The sequence below is a fragment of the Canis aureus genome, chromosome 8 (assembly GCF_053574225.1).
Source record: "Canis aureus isolate CA01 chromosome 8, VMU_Caureus_v.1.0, whole genome shotgun sequence".
Lineage (NCBI taxonomy): Eukaryota > Metazoa > Chordata > Mammalia > Carnivora > Canidae > Canis > Canis aureus.
The window spans coordinates 47,978,721-47,998,554 of record NC_135618.1 but is presented as its reverse complement, the minus strand read 5'-3'; the positions used below and the strand labels follow the sequence as shown (position 1 = coordinate 47,998,554).

The 19,834-nt window shown below is 44.4% G+C and overlaps 1 protein-coding gene across 2 annotated transcripts in view; it reads right to left on the bottom strand.

Moving 5' to 3' along the window:
* The window catches only part of SHISA9 (shisa family member 9), a 281,808-nt gene that overhangs the window by 15,357 nt on the left and 246,617 nt on the right, over window positions 1–19,834 (bottom strand). The window contains exons 3-4 of one of the 2 annotated variants that reach the window (XM_077906681.1): window positions 12,838–12,993; window positions 5,917–5,964 (exon numbers count right to left, since the gene is read on the bottom strand). In XM_077906681.1, coding sequence (XP_077762807.1) covers window positions 5,917–5,964; window positions 12,838–12,993 — 204 coding nt within the window. The remainder of the gene's footprint in view (window positions 1–5,916; window positions 5,965–12,837; window positions 12,994–19,834) is intronic. The other variant, XM_077906682.1, reaches the window with a different exon arrangement.

The following is a 19,834-nucleotide window of genomic DNA, read 5'->3' as shown; positions in this document are numbered from 1 at the left end:
TTCTGAGAGGCTGTGGAACAAATATAGACAAGACTTGTGCTCCAGCCATGGCTGACCACAGTGCCCCCTATATAGAAGAGCTCTGGATGGAAGTGGTGCATTCATTCACTGCCCTGCCACGCATCCTGCATTGCTGCTCCATAGATGGAGATCATTCTTTTCAGAAATTCCTTGTATAGTTTGTCTTCCAATCAACTTCTCCTCTGGTGAAATTTTATAAAACTGGTGTTTGTTCTTTTTTTAAATGTAGCAAATAAAGGTTGACTCTCCTTAATCCCATGTTCTTCCTTCCAATTTGTCATAGCAAAGCATATAACAAAGCAGATTATTATCTCAAAGCAAATAATTGTTAAGATTTCGGATCCTATGTTAGGTTCATACACAAATGACCTCAATTCTTCACCCTTCCCTGTATCCATGCTTTTTGTATGCAACTTTGAAACTCACCCCAAAAGAGGTAGATCTTTTTTCCCCACCAGTGTATTCTGAGTTCATCCATGTGACTAATGAATGTGAACAGACATGACATTACAGAAGCATGAAAAAGTGCTTGCTGGTTTGAGGTTCCTCTTTTGTACCTATGCCATCATCATGGGATGTCTGGGCTACCCTCTCCAAGGATGAAAGACACCTGGAGCAGAGTCAAGTCACCTGAGTCATTCTGGCTAGAACCAGCCTTGATCAGCCAACATTCAGCAAGCTCCCAGAGACAAGAGTCAACTCAAGTGAGACTAGGAGAACCTCTGACATCAGCACAAGTCACTGGCACATAGACACCTGGTCTCAGTAAATGCTGCTAAATAAAGTTAAATCACAAGTTTGGGGCCACTTGTTACACAGCATTTTTGTGGCAAGACTACCAATACAAACACCAGTCATTTACTCACCCTACTTCCAGGAAGAGCCCCATATTTTCAGATGGGGAATCTACCTGTCTCCTACTCTTAATCCACGTGGTTTGGCTGACACATGCCTCCACTCTTTCCCCAGCTATTCTCCAGGGACTACAACCAACCCATTCCATTGCCCTCTCCACAACAATTTGTTCAGAGGAGGGTGCATGACAAGGCAAGCCAATCAGAGCAAAGCAAAGAGCCAAAGAAATCAATGATCCCCAACCTTCCATTCTATAGGAGAGACAACTCAAGCTGTGGTCTCAAGGACTGCAAATTGCTAACAAGGAGCACTGGATCTAGAACACAGGTCTCCTGATTTCCATCTGGTTGATTTTTCTACTTCCCAGTGCCTCTTCAGAAAAGACTACAGGATTCCCTTCAAATGTTATGCCCAACTTCATTCAATCATTTATTGATAAAATGCACATTGAGTGTCTACTATGCATGGTAGGCACCATGCAACGTGCTGGGAAAGTGTGAAATGCAGAAGATTAAAAAAAAAAAAAAAAGACCTAACTGGCTTCACATCACAGGGAGTGCTGGTGCATATTTTTCAAACTAGCAAAATATGTACTGAGTCTTACAGAATGGCATTTTCTGCCAAGCAGAGAATCTCCTCCATGCCCTATGGGTTTGCAAAGAAGTTCATCAAAACTCCAGTGCTTACTGTGTGCTTTTCAAAAGAGGCCAAACTCAGGAGCTGGTGGGATTTGATTTTTATTTAAAAAAAAAAAAATCCCCTCCCTATTCTCCACCTGCTCTGCGCCCTCTTGCTCACCAGCAAACCAATAACCCAAATCAGAACATTGAAAAAGCCTGAATTTCATGCAGTAATGTTTTAAGGTTGCCTTTAGGTGGGTCCTTATTCAAGATGTGTGCACTCCAACAAGACTTCCACCCAAACTAGACATTTTCTCCTGCTTTGTGCCTTCTGTACCATCTCTCAGATGAACACTTATTACTATGGGACATCAATTTTCTTTTTTTTTTTAATTTTTTTTTACTTTTATTTATTTATGATAGTCACAGAGAGAGAGAGAGAGAGAGGCAGAGACACAGGCAGAGGGAGAATCAGTCTCCATGCACCGGGAGCCCGACGTGGGATTCAATCCCGGGTCTCCAGGATCGCACCCTGGGCCAAAGGCAGGCGCTAAACCGCTGCGCCACCCAGGGATCCCACGGGACATCAATTTTCTTAGAAAAAAGAAAGAGCTAGAATTTACTGAGTACCTACTATGTACTAGACACTCTTACTCATTTCCCTGACATTGTCTCATTTAAGCCATCTTAAATATAGGTGACAAGGCAAAATCATCTCTTCTGTGTGACAATGGGAATTAAGGCCCAGAGACACTGGGTAATTTGGCTGCCAAATTTCTCTGCCACAGCTGATAAGTGTCAGGGCAGGACACTGAATCCAAGACTGTCACCTCCAATGTTCCTAGTTTCCAGCTATGGATCCAGCTCAAACCCTCAAATAAGAAAACAGTTTTATTTCAGCAAACAGCAAAAATACTCGTGTTTGGAAGAATCCTGGCATGTGAAATTGGTGTTCTAGGATAAATTGTGTCTAGAGATTGGGTCTTGGAAAAGGTAAGTCCAAACTTTAGTGTATAAAGAATTATCCAGAAAGTGCAGTTAAAAAACAAAAAATTAGAAGATGTCGAGGCCCCATGTCCAGTGGTCCCAGTTTCTTTGCCCTATGTGAGCCCAGGATTTTCATTTGTAACAAGCATGTCCAGTAACTCTCAGTCCAGTCTTTAAGCCATTCTTTGAAGACTGGGCCTTGGCCCCAGGTCTGATATAATTTTCCTGTGTGACTTTGGGCAATCTCATTTATCTCAGGGGACTTGGTTCCCTCATCCATAAGAGCAGAAGGCTTGAGGAGAGCATATTTTCTTCACTGTCATCATTAAAGCATTTTACTTCTATTGTCTCCTAAAGTTACTTCCCCAAACACTATGGAATGTGGATTTTCAGGGCCGCTGCTCTGGAAATACCAGAAATGGGTGTTGGGAGCCTATGAGTGGCTTGTGCAAGAGCACGTGGTCTGCTTCTGATCCAAGCCAGAGTGATTATACCACAGTCCTATGCTGGTGGCTTCCCCCACGTTCAGTGCCCTAGGGTAGCACTGGACTAAGCAAGCAACAGTCAGATTCAAAGATTCATTTTGCAAAATTACCAGATCCCAAAAGACATGGCTTCATACCGATTGGAGAGGCAACCAAGGTAATGGTGTCTTCCTTGGGGAGGGGGGTGTTTCAACAATTTTGTGGGGAGTTCCTAGGACCAGGCAGAAGTGGAGCAAAGCAGTGACCACTAGGGGGCAGCATGCATGGGAAACCTCAGAGAAACCTGAATAGAGCAAATGGGTGTGATGTTCACCATTTCTCACCCTGGCACATATGGTACACCTCCCAAGGGAGGTATAGTCAATGCGGATGGAAAAGGGAACTTGCATCTTCGGGGACCTTGGCTTTTCTCCTTGGCAGCTACTCCCTCTTTTGCCAACCTTCCCAGGTGGCATCCGCCCCTGTCTCCTCCTCCACCCCTGCCCTATGCTCCCAGAGTGGGTTCCTAGCAACATTTGTGCCCCTGAATGTTAAGATGTTAACTGGTTTTCCTGAAGAGAAACGAGATCAGACATCAAAAGTGTTTGGGAAATGATGCGTTAGAGTCTGACGGGTTGTGTTGGCACGAAATTTTCCAGAGCCTTTCATTTGCTCACCTGGTAACAGTCATAATGATACCAGTAATAGTCTTCATGTGGCTATGACTTTCCATATGCCAGGCACTGTGACATGTGTTGTACATGTTATCTTCACAGCCAACCTAGGTGGTAGGGGACTATTATCCCCATCTTGTAGATCAGAAAACAGGGACTCAGAGGGGCTGTGCTGACTTGCCGAGGATCACAAGGATGCTGAACGAGGAGACCATGGTTGGAACCCAGGTGTGTCTGAGGCTAAGTGCATCACAGCCTGCATGTGTCTCCCTTTTGAGGAGGCGTCAGGATGTGGGAGGCAGGCGCTGTCCAAACTCCCCAACCTTGTTATTATGCTTCATGCAGACTCTGGGGCTGGAGGTTGAGTAGAGAACACTGGAGAAAGATCAGTGACCCCAGAGGAACCTGGGCCTGGCCATTCCTGAGATCCCTACTCTCGTCCCCAGACAAGGCAGGATAAATAAAGATTCATTTAACAGGACAGGTGAAATTAGCCCGGTTTGGGTAGAAAAACAGCTTCCAAGCCCTTGCTTTTGACCGGTCCCGAAATATTTTCTAAATGCATCAGACAACAACAAGCTGATATAAGGACAGGGGTGCTGACTGCCTCCAAATGCTGTCATGGGAATCATAATGGCTTTGTTTTTCACAGAGGAGACAAAAAAAAGTTTATGCCTCAAATTAGTAGGTCTGTCATGTTCCAAATTGTTTGCATTTCTAAAAATGGATGTTGACATGTGAACAGTTATTATCTAATGCAAGACCCAAAAATCTGCCTCTCTCAAGGCAACTGGGTAGTCAAGGGATCCTCAGCAGACACGAGGATCTACAGCTCTCTCTCTGGATATGGGAGTAGATCCCCCACCCCCCATGCTCCTCTCAGAGCTGAGGTTGTTTCTGAGCCTCTGAGACCTGGTCAGAGTCCCCTCTTCAGAAACCTCAGCCTCCAGAACGATCCCTAGAGATCTAATTAGATGGTATCACTTCCCAGCAGGATTTCTCTAGTGCAGTGGTCTTCCAAGTGTGGTCCCCAAACCAGCAGCACTGCCATGGAACTTGTCAGCAATGCAATTCCTCAGGCCCCACCAAACACCTAGGGAATCAGAAGCTCTGGGATGGGGCCCAGGAATATGGGTTTTAACAAACCTTTGGGGGTGCTGATGCTGCCCAAGTGGCTGAAATGTGAGAACCACTGAAGGAACCACTGTACCCTCCTGCCTGCTCAGAGGCACTCACTCACCACCTCCCATAGCCTTCTTACTTGTCCTTCTCTCCATCCTCCACCCACCGCAGCTCAGGTCACTGCCCATGTAGGTGACCGCAGAGCCTCCCAGTGGGTGGCCCCATCTCCAGGCCACTCGCCCCCAATCCTGTCTCCACCTTGGAAACCAACTTTTGAGAATCCTCTCCACCACCAAATCCAACAGAGCAAATGGGGTGAAGGCAGAAGAGAACCAAGTTTCCCACCTGTTCTGGAAAGAGCTGCTCCCATCACCACACCCCACTGGGAAATAACCTAGGCCTTGAGTCAGATGGGTGTGTGTCTAAACTGCAACCCCAGCACTTAGCAGTTGTAGACGTTGGCGAAATACCCCTGCTCAGATACCCGCTGAGTCCTCATCTCTGAAGGGGAGGAATGTGGATGTGGTCTACACAGCTGGGGCATCGGAGAAGTTACTGACACCATGATACCAAAGGCCAGCACTCTGTCTGCACATGGTAGGGAGTGAAGTCCAGTTCACCCAGCTGGTGAACTCCTAGACTCCATCTGACCTGACTCCTTGGCTTTCAGTGTTCACCATACGGCCTCCGGAAAGCCAAAAATAGCAAAAAAGCTAATCACTCCCCAGACCCTGAGCCAATAACCTGATTCTGTTTCCCTCTCCCTCAGAAGTTGTGTTTTCTCCCCTGCATTCATTCACCTTGTATTTTGCTGTTTTGCTTGTGCTGCTGAGAAAAACCAACATTTCCCGGATGTCTTACCTGGGAAGGTGTCTGAAAGTGACATTTTCCTTCAGGCAGTGAATATTGAGACATGAGGGGTAGCACGTTCTTCAACAATAGCCCCGAGCACAGATACACCACCACACATGCACGCACGCACACACACACACACACACACACACACACAAACATCTACACGCTGGAACTTCGACAGACTTGCAGGGCCACCCAACGGAGACATACGTGTGATACTGGGTCACACACAGACACCAGGACTCTTTGTGTCTTCACTGGTCAGTGTCAAATCTGACAACACCCCGGACGAAAGAGCTAGAAAAAGCCGTACAGTACCTTTTGGTGACTTAAGTGTCGCCACTGCCCAGTCACCATCAGAACTTCCTAAAAAAATAACAATCGAGAGATGCTGATCTGCTGGCCGGCTTCCCACGTCCGCGGTGCCCTCACCCCCAGGTGCCGCCGCTGGCAGCCCCAGCTGCAGCCTCCATGAGGCTGGCAGGCCTCAGGGGCCCCGGGGGACGGGCGAGAGGCCAAACGTTCAAATGTGATCCTGCGCACGCCTCCTTCTGCAAAGCCATGCAGCGGTATCAGGATAACACCCCACAGGGGGTCAGAAGAAGTCCCCTGAAAAAGGCCTAGATGTTTTCAGTTGCATTAGGGAGACAGATTTCTTAGGCAGTGAATCTGGCTCTGAATTTCAACCCTCTAAGAAAGAAAGGAACATTTGAGTTGCATGAGGTCACTCTGGCTAATGACAACACTGTTGATCAGAGATGCATTTTGATCCTGTTTTAGTGCAATTCCTCTCCTAAAAAGTGTGTGTGTGTGTGTGTGTGTGTGTGTGTGTGTGTGTGTGTGTTTGGGGGGGCAGGCATTATTAACTCCAAATCCAAGGTTGGGGTCAGCTCTGAGGACTGCAACTTTACATGCTGGGTGGCAGGTCCCTGAGGGGTAGAGAGGCTGCCTTCACACATGGTCTGTGTTTGAAAAATACAGTTGAATGAATGAATGAATTGAAGTTTCTCCAGGGAGTTACTTTTCCTAAGGGAAAGAAATGCCCCTAAATGTTAGAGGGATCAAGCTTGTTATTTGAGAATCCTGTAATGCTTGGAATTTTGTTTATAAATCAGTTTCTCCAAGTTGAATTTCATTCCAGGTGTGCTGAATGAGCCCGAGGGGGATGGCACATTATTAGCAGATCCCTCCGGTGGTCCCTTTCACAAAGTCAAGGATGGTAAGAAGGGCAATGTCTACACCCTAACCCTGCCTTTGATATGCCTTCTCCGTAAGGGTTTTACTCAAAGCAGGGCAAATCTACCCACATGTCCACGCAGCAGCCTCTGCCCACTGGCTGGAGGCCTGGCCAATCAGTGTGCGCCACTAGCTCCCCTTTCCCTTCTTAGGACTCTACCTGGACAGCCCAAGTCCTCAGCCTTTTATGCAATTTCCAGAGACAGATGAGGCCGCCAGCTGAGAGGAGTCACAGGGAACATTCTGTGTGATGTGAATGATTACAGAGCACAGATCCGGCCTCATTTAAACATTTCCGGTTGGCCTCCCAGGCATGCCAGAGGATGCTCAAATTGCCACATTCCCCCTGCGGATATGAACTCCAACACCCTCATCACTCACCACAGAGTGGAAATGACGGGACAGGAGAGTGACAAAGTTAAAATTAAGTGAGACCCGCCCGGGATGGACTGGATGTTTCTTCTCCTTCTGAGCCAGGGTCACTGACATCTGGAAATAGTGATGTGGCCCCAAATCTTCCTGTGCGGGTGGACGCAAGCCTGATCGAGTCGCTGAGTCACTGATCCCAAAGAGGCCATCTTACCCCCAAGTCAAATTCATCCCGTGAAGCCAGGAACCATGCCCTCGCCACCCCTGTCCCCACTACCTAAGACGGGGTTTAGCTCTGGCAAGGGGTAACAAGTCTTTCATAAATCCACTGAAAATAAAGACACTTAATCAGATGGCACACAGGCTTCCAAATATATATTTAAGTTCCCACTACATGTTTTGTGCCACTAGTGGGCATTAGATAAATATTTGTTGGACAAAAAAATTAAACACTTAGTAAAAGGGGATGGATCCAAGGCACTGAGAGGAAAGGGACATGAAGGAACTTTCTGGGTGATGAAATACTTCTTATCCTTACTGGGATGTCAGTTGTCCTAGAGTATGTATATTTCAACAATCACACTATTATAAAATTAGGATCTGCATATTTCACTAAATGTAAGCTATACCTTATCTACAGTATGCCTTAAGTCTATTGCACCTCAATTATACTCAGCACCCTGGGAAAATTTTCAACGTTGAACAAAGAAAATACAATCAATATGTTAGTAAGTCTTCCCTCCAAAAAAGGGGGAAATGGTACTCCCAAAAGTTTTTTTGTTTTTTGTTTTTGTTTTTGTTTTTTTTTTTTTTTTGGTCTGATTATAACCTTCTGATGCTAGAAATTGTTCTCTGGAAGATAGAATCTTTTCATGGAAAGAACACAGGATTCTGAATCAGGCAATCCTGAACATGACTCTTGGCTTTGCCATTTACAAAAAAATATGACCCTGGGAAAATTGCTTAACTACACTGAGCCTTAGTGTCACCATCTGCAAGAATGGGATCAAGCCCTCCATCAGCGGTATAGTGTTTTGGGAGTTCGGTGATGTTAACCTTCCTCCTGCCATAGCTTTAAAAAAAAATTAAACTAGTAGAAGTCAATCCATAGTTAAGGCCCTAATACATCACTTAGGGTTTTCACACAGGATTCCTACAGCAAGATGGAAGAGAGAATTCCTGCCTTGTTGAAGTGTGTTGTTGCTGTGGTTTTAAACAGTGCTATTGGAAAATGTAACATGGTTCTGGCAAAATCATCCCTTGTCTGTCAAACAGTAACAGAAAAAATTACTTTATTAAAATTTTAATGCAAAAATGAAGGTACCACAGCATTTTATCAATAATGCTGGTATGCCCTCTTTCTCTCATTGAGTAGCCAGGGCTGCACCAAAGAATCTAAAGGGCATGTGGTCAGGAGTTTAACTCTTAGATGCCTAGAGAAAAAATTGGACATGAAGCCAGTAGGAGACAAATGCCAACATGTGAGTGACTTTCTGTTTGCAAGGTCCATCAGAAATTACATGAAAGTGTAGTCTTTTTCCAACTCTGGAAGCAGGAGCCACCCCTCTCTGAGCCATCAGGTAAGCCTTTAGAATACCTTCCCAAACACCTTTGTCTTGTGAACATTGACCTATGAGGAACCATAAAATGGTTCTCACATCATAACTACCCATCACACGGGTGGCTCAAGCCAGGGAACTCGTGTGCTTAATTAAGTTTTCAGGTTACATTTCGACTCAATCTATCACAAGACACACTTCCTGTCTTCAATCTTAGTGGAAGAAGATATGTCTAAAATGTTTAAATCCTTAGGAAGGAAGGAGACTTAGGAAGAAGAGTCAGTCGGATGAAACTGAATCTTTTTGTGATAGACTGTAGTAGCCATATGTCCGGGCATGGATTTTCATTGTTCAGGCTATAGATGGGCCAGTGTAGAGGTCTGGCTGACTGCAGGTCCTTAGGACAGCTCAGAAAAGTCATTTGCTCTTTATTTCCTTGCTTGTTTGTTTTATCAGATCCTCAGTGTGAGTTAGCTTCCTTGTATGTCTTTCCCATCAAACTGGCATAAACCCTCCCTCCCTGAAAATGACAGCTGAACAATTGCATGCTAACCAAGGTACCAGTCTACGTTGGAGATTCAAGGGAAAATATGCCCGACAAACAACTCTGGTCTGGAGACTTTATTATGTGGCAGTATTTCCTGAGGGTTGACTGTGTGTCGGGCTAAGCACATTCTGTGCACTATATCATTTAATATTCCCAACAAACCATTAGCTGTGTATTTTTATTATCTAGAATGTTACTTGCTAAAGTCTGAATGAGGTCTTAAACTCGGAAGCCATGCTATGTTCCACCATCTTGCTGGTCATTTCTCCCAGCTCCCGTCTTGTTGTGGTGCCCATCACACTCTATTATTCTCTGATTTTATAAACATATGTTGGGAGCACTCATTAAGTTCCCCCCACATGGTACTAGGTTCTGGGGATGCACTGATGAATGGGACAGACTTGGTTCATGCCTCAATGGGACATATAATCAAGGGACATCAGATTAAATGTCTAAAGAATGAATGGATGAATGAATGAATGAATGAATGAATTGAACAAATGATAATTCAACCTCATCTCACCTCCTTGTATGGAGTCTGATGAGATTTAGCTTCTGGCATTTCCCTAGTGTGTGCTAATCTTTTACTGATAAATGGGCAGTGAACCTCTTAGGAACAGAAACCTTCTGCAGTCACATGCTGTATTCCTGAACTGTAGAGAGAAAAGAGCTCTCTTTAAACATGAATGAGTATGATTTCAGTAAGCAACTAAAATATATAAAACAAAACGAAACAAAACGAACCAAGTCACCATCTTTTTCTTCCCGGGTTGGCAGTGAATGGACAGGACATATTTAATGGTCCACAGGTATTCTAATAACTAGAATGAGTGGAATTGTTTCATTTTCTATTTTAAAATTTCCTCACTTTTCATTCCTCATTTTTCACTTGAAGAGGTTGAGGTCAGAGAGTTTCAGTGACTGGCTCAAACTACCCAATGTTCTGGATATTAAAGCCGCCAAGAGAAATTTATTTTCCAGGGATATTTTTGAACCTGGCAGTTAACCCTAAAGGCTGTCCAAGGCTCTCCTTATTTACTAGAAATTTTTGGAAAGTGAGTCTGGTTATCAGAGGCTGCAGAGCTTTCAAGAGCAAACAATTTTTTAAACAACTTCTCTCCTGGGTGGTAATGATTTCATTAATGAAATGCATTTCATCATCCACATACACATCATGGTGTGAATTATGCCTTAATAAAGAACCTTTCAAAGAACATTTATTATGGGATTTGCCTTTCATTTGTGCAGGCAGATGCTGGACACCTGGATAAGCCATTGGGTCAGCCAGTCCCTAGTAGGTTCCTCACTGGGGCTCCATTCACTAGAGAGTCACAGGACCATCAGTGACTCATATAAGGTCTGAACTCCCACAACAGTCCTAGAAGAAGGGCAGAGAAAAAAGAGGAGCACATCAACCATATCCAGGATTGAGGAGGGTACTCTAAATAAAATTCTTCATAGTTTTCTAGAAGATTAGGGGTGCTTCCTTATGACTAAGCTGTTCTTTGATTCATGCCAAAGACAAGCTCATTCATTCATTCAGCAAACATTTCAGAAGTTCTCCCTTTGTGGAAGAAAGTGTTACTGAAGGAGGGTAAGATATATTTTCATACCGCAAATTTAATTCTCAATGCCCTGCAGACATTTGCTATGCACGGGATCCCTGTATAAATCCTGGAGAAAATCAAGGAGCATTGTGGGAATATCCACCCATTATTTACCCAAATAGCTACTGGGTTTTGAGGGAGGACAAGACACTGCACCTAAGCTGAAGAAATGAGTTGTTTAAGGTAATGTAACGAGTTCAAAAGGAAAAAAGTGTCTGGGCTGATTTTTTTTAATGCCAAAAGAAGAATCAAATAGAACCAGCAGATGCCATTTATCACCCAAATGCAAGACTCAGAAAGGGGAGGGGGGTGGTGGGCCACCAAATAGTGTATGAAGGCTTTGCAGCTACATCAGCACAGATGCCCCGACTTTTTCTCTCCTAGGCAACAGCTCTCAGCTCTTCCTTCTAATATTTGAGTCTGTTTGAACATGCTTAGGATGCATATGCTGTGCAAACATGCAATATGGAATAGAGGGAATCTGTGTCATGGGGTGTATATGAGGGCTGAGTTGGGTGTAGAATTTCAACATGAAACGTGGGAACTGGTATATAAGTTCTGCAGGGCTTGGGATTTAGAAAAGCCTGTGTCAATCTGCACAGCCTGTGCCCTTGGTATTAGAAATTTGGTTTGCCTGTCTTTGAGTGACTCCATCTAGAAGTCCTAGGAGAGGGGGAAAAATGAGTTCCCAAAGATACTTGTGGTCCAAATACTTATTGAGTTCCTAGTATGCGCCTGGCCCTCTGCCGAACACCAAGGTACTTGTTGTGTGCCTTTGCTATTGGGAGACCAGGGTCACCACAGGCATCACAGACCCGTGATAGTGTCTGGGCTTTGGTTTCTGGTGTCAATTTTTAATGGCATTAGGATATTTAACACTGGAATCCATCACTAAGTGTCTCCCATCTCATCTCTGATGAGGGAAGAAACGAAGACAAGCAGATGATAATACAAGCAAGCATGTGGCCTGTGAGTCTTCCATCTGCCTGAAGTTTGACTTTGCTGCTTCCACCCTATAGAACTCTTGCATGAACTATTTGTTCGGGAGCCTGGATCATTATCAGGGTTTTTGTCACACTCTCTTATGTGTGAGCTGGGGAAAGGGACTGACACAGGAGCAGGACTGAGGGAGGCTAGTGGCAGGAGGATAGGCTCTGGAGTGATAAAGACCCACAGATTCCTCAAGTCTCAATCTCCTAATCTGAAAACCAGGATAATAATTGGGCCTTCTGCTTTGGATCACTGTGAGAAAATGAGGCGGGATGTATAAAAGGTCTGATGCAATATCTGGCACTTTGATAAGAACTTAGCACCAGCTCCAGGATGCATGTCCCATCTTGAAGAGCAGAAGCTGCCTGAAAGAGGAGCATTCACTTACCGACTTCTCAGAGATGGGGTGACTTATGGGGGTGATGGGTGTTACCCATTACCGGGCAAGGCATTCGGAGACCAGGTGTCCTGAATTCTGTGTCCAGATTCCCTGAGGATTCATGAGGGTAGATGGTGGACGATGAAGGGGCTGGGCTGTCAACGGGACCAAATGAGTCTCCAGGCCCTCCTCCCCGGGAAATGGCCCCCACATGTGTCCCTCGCCCACCCTCCCAGCCCCATATGACAAGGCAGGACTTGATCCAGGCAGAGAGGAAGCAGCTGAGTGGCTCTGCTTCACAGTAACCTGGGCCCCAGGTAGAGAGACCAAAAATATGTGTGAGAGAGACAGAGACAGAGGGATATAGAGAGATAGAGAAAGAGAGAGAAGAGAGACAAATGGAGAAAGAGACAGAGACAGACACAGATTTTATGAAAGAAGAAGAAAAAGAGAAGTAGGAAGAAAAAAAGAGAGGACTAGAAGAAACAGTCAGAGGGAATGAGAAAAAAAGTACAGAAAAGTAGAAGAGAAAAGAAACAGAAGAGCACTCACCGACTGCCTTCAAGGAGGCATACTTGTTGAGCTCTTTGCCCGGTGGCTGCTGCTCATAGGGGTTGGAGATCTGGCCCAGGCTGGGGTACGAATGCGGATGGCCCATCTGCTGGAGCAAGGGGGAGGTGGGCACCGCGTTGTTCATCTGGGTCGTGTCTGCATGTGAGGAGACAGAGGGACATGATCACAGATGGAGCAGGACCTTCTACCCACACCCACCACTGCCTGGTCCCAAACTCATGTCAGAACAACCAACTCCATGACCCTCACTGGAAAGCAGCTGAGGACAGATGGGTAAACAGCAAATTTATATATAAAGATGATTAACTTCAGTAATAGTCAAGGAAATGCAAGTCAGAGCAACAGTGAGAAGCCAGTGCTTTGCCAGGAGACCAGCAAACAGTACAAGCATGGAAGGACCCCCACACTAGCAAAGATGTGGAAACTGGCCAGTCTCATAAACTCACCTGGGGGCACAATCTGCCATGTTTGCAGAAACAAACAGTTTGTTTGTCTTGAAATGTAATGTGAATGTATACCTTGACCAAATAATACAACTTCTAGGGATGAAGCCTACAGAAACAGCATCAGAATATATGGAGAATATATGGATAGGGGCGCCTAGGTGTCTCAGTCAGTTGAGCATCTGCCCTCGGCTCAGGTCATGATCCGGAGGTCCTGGGATCAAGCCCCACATTGGGCTTCCTGCTCAGTGGGGAGCCTGCTTCTCCCTCTCCCTCTGCTACTCTCCCTGCTTTGCTTGCTCTCTTGCTCTCTGTCAAATAAATAAATAAAGCTTTTTTTAAAGATACAGAATATATGAATATTTGTTCAGAGGCGTTCTTTGCACTGTTGTCTATAAAGTGGCTAAAGGGCACAGGCACAGAAACAACCTGAACTTCTATAAATACAGAATTCGTAAATAAATTACTATGCATCTACATTAAATACACAATATGTACATGCATATGCTGGGATATCATGCGGCTGTTAGAAAAAAATGTGTTTAAAAGTGAGTTAACTCTATACATGTCAACCTGGATAGTTCCTTTTGGTTTATATTGTTAAGGGTTTCCCCAACACCCTGAGAGCAGTGGGATGGATGGAGTGAGGGGAAGAAAGAGAGGAGAGGCAGAGCCCAGATGGGGTGATTATGGCTCAGGTTCAGGCAGGAACTACAGGTTCTCCCCACTTCATGAGGCACATGTACAGATCCAGATAAACATGGTGGTGGGTGCTGGTGCTGCCTTGAAAGATCCCCTTCACTTGGCATGTGTGCCTATTTCCTGGCTGTTGTGTCAGCTGCACACAGCCCATGGCTGCCCCTAGCACCCAGGAAGTTATTCTTGGCAACTACCACCTTGGGTTTAGTGTGCTTCATGCACCTCACTCAACACCTGAGGTTGCTGGCAACCAGGGCCTGGCTGACTCCAAGGCATGCAGACCAGCCCCATGCCTCAAGGTGGGGATAGCTTTGGAGCAGTGGATGCTCCAGAACTCCCAGGGATTGAAACAAGCCACCTTCTCTAGTAAAGGGCCAGACGGCAAATTGTTCAGTCTTTATGGGCCACATTGTCTTGTTACAAATGCTCAACTCCGCCCTTGTAGCAAGAAGGCACAGACATGAGGTCAATGAAGGGGTGTGGCTGTGTACCAATAAAACTTTATTTATAAAAACAGGTGGTTGCTAGATTTGGTCCAAGGGCCATAATTTGACTACCCCTGGTCCAGACTTTATCTGACACTGAGACCCTATCCTTGAGTGGCTCCTTTATCTTTCCTATTTTGTTTCCCTCACAACCCAAGAGGGGTGTGTGCATGTGTCTGTGCATGTGTCTGTGTCTGTGCGTCTCTGTGTGTGTCTGTATGTGTGTGAGTACTGGAGAGCATTCCCTCGGAGTCTCATACACCTGAATCCCTCTCTCAAGTGCTGCTTCTAGACAATTCAAACCATGATAGATATGGACTATGTTTGGCTTTAGAAACCAAATGAACCCAAATGGAAAGAGACAGGGACACTACAGCTGAGAGATGAGCAGAGCATGTTTATCACTGCACAGGCAACTGCATCATGGGAATGTCACCAAACATATGCCACATAACCCAGCCTCTGGCCTGCACGTGAGGAAGTGGGTGTATCCTTCTGCCGAGATAGCTTTTTTGGCTGAGATTCAGCAGGGCTGGGAAGGCCCAAGATTAAGGAAATCATGGATGAGGTGCTGCATAAGGTACAGCTTTTGCTGAAGCGTGGACCTCAAGATCCTCTGATATCTTCTCTCCAGAGCAACCTGCTGGAGAAGTTTGTCTCCTCCCGGGCATGTCAGGCTAGACATGTTTTGTGCCCAAATGCTGGTCCAGGGGGAGCACTTACTACAAGTCCTCATTGTGTCCTGGTTTTGTGAATTTTTTTTTCTCACAACGTCTTTTTTTTTACTGGACAGGTTCTGCTAGTTGCGTGTACTCAGAGCTACCCTGCACAGAATACACTGTGCCCTGAGCATCTGAGTCATGTGATGAACCGCCCATCACGGTGACTGTCTCAGTCTGGGTTTTCCCAAAAGTCACTGAGGTAAGGACTCAAGGAGGAGCAAATCTGGGAGGCAGGCTCAGGGAATACTATAGAAAAGGAGTAGCAGAGTGAGACAGGGAAGAGAAAGCAGACTAACTGTAGTGAACTGGAGTCTTATCCCATTTTGGAATTCTGGTAAATGGTGTTGAATGCCTGTCTCAGAATTTTGTCTTCCGTGGGCAAGTGAGCCCCTTACTATTCCTACACCAATTCCCAACAGTCATTGGGTGAGGGCTGCTTCTGGAAGATAGCAATGCCTTAGCACTCGCAACCCACCATGTTCAGGGGCGGAATGTGCTCTGGCAGCCACAAAAATTCTTATTCAGATATGTAAGAGCCGGCAGTTGGAAATCAGGCCAGGAAACCACACCTCTGGCCACAGAAGTGTGTATGTGATCCAAATTGGACAAATCATGATGCCTCCTTCTTCTCGTAGTGACTGGGCTGGAGGCAGGCATGGGACCTACGCTGGACCTATTAGAATTCTTCCCTGAGTTTTTCTACTGGGAATCTTTGGACTCAAGGAGCCAGAAGGTCATGGATTCAAGTGAGTTTGAACCTGCAATGTGGAGAATATTGTGAAGGAGTAAGGACAATAGGAGGAAAGCAGAGAAGATAAGATAGGGAAATCCCTTTCTAATAAGCTAGCATGCTTTGGGGTTACTATCTTCGGCAATGTAGAGTTTGGACTAGTGTAGTTGTGTGGATTCCCTCTGGGAAGTGAGACTTCCAGATCGAGGGGAGGCTGCCCATGTGGCTATAATGAAGGGCCTGGGGATTGTGTCAAGATGGAAAAGGAATCACACCTGGGTATTCTACAGAGATTTAATAGAAATTTCAAACAGCGAATGGCCTCAGTAGTACACAGGGAATGCCCAAAGACATTCATAAATTAATTTACTAATATCTTCATGGCAGGTCATGTTTTTTCACCCCTGGAAGTAGATCCCAAACATCAGCTCAAATTTTGTTCCCAGGCCTGCCAGGGGAAATGCTAAACTCTGTAGAGATAGAAATAAAACTAAAGGAAATAAAACTCTGTAGAGATGTTCCTCATCACTTGGGACAGGCTTTTATATTATTCAACAGAATAGTTAATATGCTATCATAAAGTATTTGCTTCTGGATGATTTCTCCCAAGTCCTGAGCTTCTTCAAGGGCAGTGAGTGGTTAACCTAATGTAAGTGGGCATGACCAAGATGGCCCACCAAAGGAGTCCCTCACAAAAGAAGAGATGGGGCTGCCCCAGAGCCATATTCCTGCTATCACATGCAGAGCCACAGAAAGCAAATTCCGGCCATTTCAGACAGACATTTGGTGCTTGCTTCCAGACACTGAATATTCACAAATATTGAAATCCAGTCTCAGGGCAGCAATCAAGAATTATTAAACAGACATTTGTGACTGGGTTTTTTAAATGTTATTTTCATTTTACTGAACAAGAAGATAGAGCAAACCTGGCAACCCAGAGTTTCTGTGAGTTTTGTACAAATATATCCAGCTAAGGAGGAGAAACCAAAGTGTAGATGGGAAGTCAGCCCAGCTTGGAATCCAAGCAAAATAGAACAATAGGGTGAGGGAAGAGCAAAGACTGGATCAGATTCATCCTTGCCAGTAAAGGTGAGAAGAAAAATAAAAGAGGAAGAGCGTATGTAGGTATATATGTATATGCATATGTATTTTTATGTATATATGTACACATATGTATATATTATCTATTTATCTATCTCTATCATTTAATTTATATAGTCATGGCCATAGAAGGAATCCAGTCAAACCAATGATGACTTGCTCTCAGCAGGGTAGTTTCTTTTGTAGACACACTTCGGGCCCAGAGATATTTTACCTACCTCACCTCTGTAGAAAGATACTTCCTACCCAATGCCACAAAAAAAAAAAAAAAAAACCTTCCCTGCCTCGTTATAATTTCGCAACTCATTCTGACTCTTAGAAATAACAAACAAGGACTTGCTGTTCTGGGATGCTGTTTTCCATCAAGAACCTCAGTCAACAAACAAAAAGTTGATGATGTCCCTGTGCTCTCCTTCCTAAGACGGAAGAGGGGTCTTAAGTATTTAACAGTCATTTTCAAAGAAGGGTAAGACATAGCTACTCTAATTGGAAGCATCTGGCTGACCTACCCCCAGGTAACCGCTGCATAAGTATCATTATATGTGGTATATCTTAGTCACTAAACAGAAATAAAATAAATGCAATTCAGATAGGGTCAGCTAAGGTAAAAATGCTCAGTTGCAAACACTGGGAGGATGCTGTGGGCTTCTCAGTGTAGAAGAGACAAATAACAACTATCAGAAACTGGACTAATTTGGCTCATCTTGGGAGAAAAGTAACAATAGCCAGTCTTTCAAGGCACATAACAGGAAGAACAGCTCAGAAAGGCACAAGATGGTCAAAGGTGTTGTTTCGTGGAACGTACATAATGTGCCAGGCACTTGGCGAGGAATTTCTCATGTAATATATCTCCTTTAATTCCTATATCAACCCTATAATGTAGAGATCTACAGACAATACATCTTTTAAAATAAGGTGTTCATTGTAGAACAAGTTTAGATTTATAAAAATACTGCAAAGGGATCCCTGGGTGGCGCAGTGGTTTGGCGCCTGCCTTTGGCCCAGGGCGCGATCCTGGAGACCCAGGATCGAATCCCACATCGGGCTCCCGGTGCATGGAGCCTGCTTCTCCCTCTGCCTATGTCTCTGCCTCTCTCTCTCTCTCTCTCTCTCTCTCTCTCTGTGACTATCATTAAAAAAAAAATACTGCAAAGATGGCACCAGGGTGGTACCTGGATGGCTCAGTTGGTTAAGTGTCAGACTCTTGGTTTCAGTTCAGGTCATGATCTCAAGATTGTGAGATTGAGCTCCATGCTCAGCGTGAAGTCTGATTGAGATTCTCTCTGGCTCTGTCCTTCCCCATCACTCGGTCTCTGTCTCTGTCTCTGTCTCCATCTCTCTCTCTCAAATAAATAAATAAATTAAAAAAAAAAGATGGCACCAAGAATTCCCATATATACCCCAGATCCTGTTACTAACATCTTGTGTTGTATGGTACATTTAAATAATGAGCCACTTTGATAAACTACTATTAACAGAAGTCTACACTTTATTCAGATTTCCTCAGTTTTTATGTAGTGTCCTTCCCCTGTTCCAGAATCTCATCCAATTACCACATTAAATGTAGTCATCATGTTTCCTTAGGTATCTCCTGGCTGTTAGTTTCTTAGACTTTCCATGTTTTTGATGATTTTGGCAGTGGTAAGGACTTCCAGCTAGGTATTGCATAGAATAGGCCTTGAATGGAATCTGTCGGATGTTTTTCTCATGTCTAGAGTGAGGTTGTGGGTTTGGGGGAGGAGAACTGTAAAGTGACATTCTCATCATCACCCATCAAGGATACATACTATGATGCCTTATCATTGTTGATGTTAACCTTCATCACCTGCCTGAGGTAGTGTCTGTCAAGTTTCTCCACTGTAAAGTTATGCTATTTTTTTTCTCTTTCCATACCATACTCTTTAAGTCACTCCGTACAACCCACACTTAAAGAGCGAGGAGTTATGTTCTACCTCTTTGAGTACAGAGTGTCTATTAAATTATTCAGAATTCTTTATAGGAGGCTTGTCTCTTTCTCGTCGCTTAATTATTAAACCATTTATTTATATCAGTGTGGACACACAGACATGAATTTTATTACATTGAGTTATAAACTAATACTATTTTATTCTGTTTTTTGCTCAAATTGTTTTAGGTTGGCCATTGGAAACTTTCAGTTGGCTCCTATTGCCCCTTTTTTAGAGCTTCCTTGCTAAAAAAGCAATACAAGATGTTCCAGGTTCATCTTGTATATTCCCTGTCCAGTGCTAGAATCAGCCATCTCTCCAAAGAGGTTTGGCTCATTTTATTGTAGAATGATGTTAGTAACTAAGATCTGAGTGCTGGGTGTGCTCATTGCTTCTGGTCTCTCTCTCTGCCGACAGAGTAAGGAAATCTGTGTGTGTGTGTGTGTGTGTGTGTGTGTGTGTGTGTACTAACTCATATGTACAGGGGTCTACAAATATTTATATATGTAACCATTCTTTATCTACCATGAGCTAAACATGAGTTCATCTTGCTATCTCTAACTCTAATCCATCATCATATGGGTCATTCTAGACTCCTCCTCTTGCTTATTTGTAAGCTCTCACTCCAACAATGAGAAATGTGGCTCTCAGAATTCAACAACTCAGTTGTTCAGTCTAGTATAGAGATCTAGCAATATTAGAATTATTAACCCACATCCCCATGGGAAACAACTTTTATCAATTAGAGCACAGTCTTACGAACAATGGATCTTTCAAATTATTAATATGTTTTTCTCTTCTGTCTTCCTATGTACATGATGACCATGGCATCCACATATCTGGCTGGGTA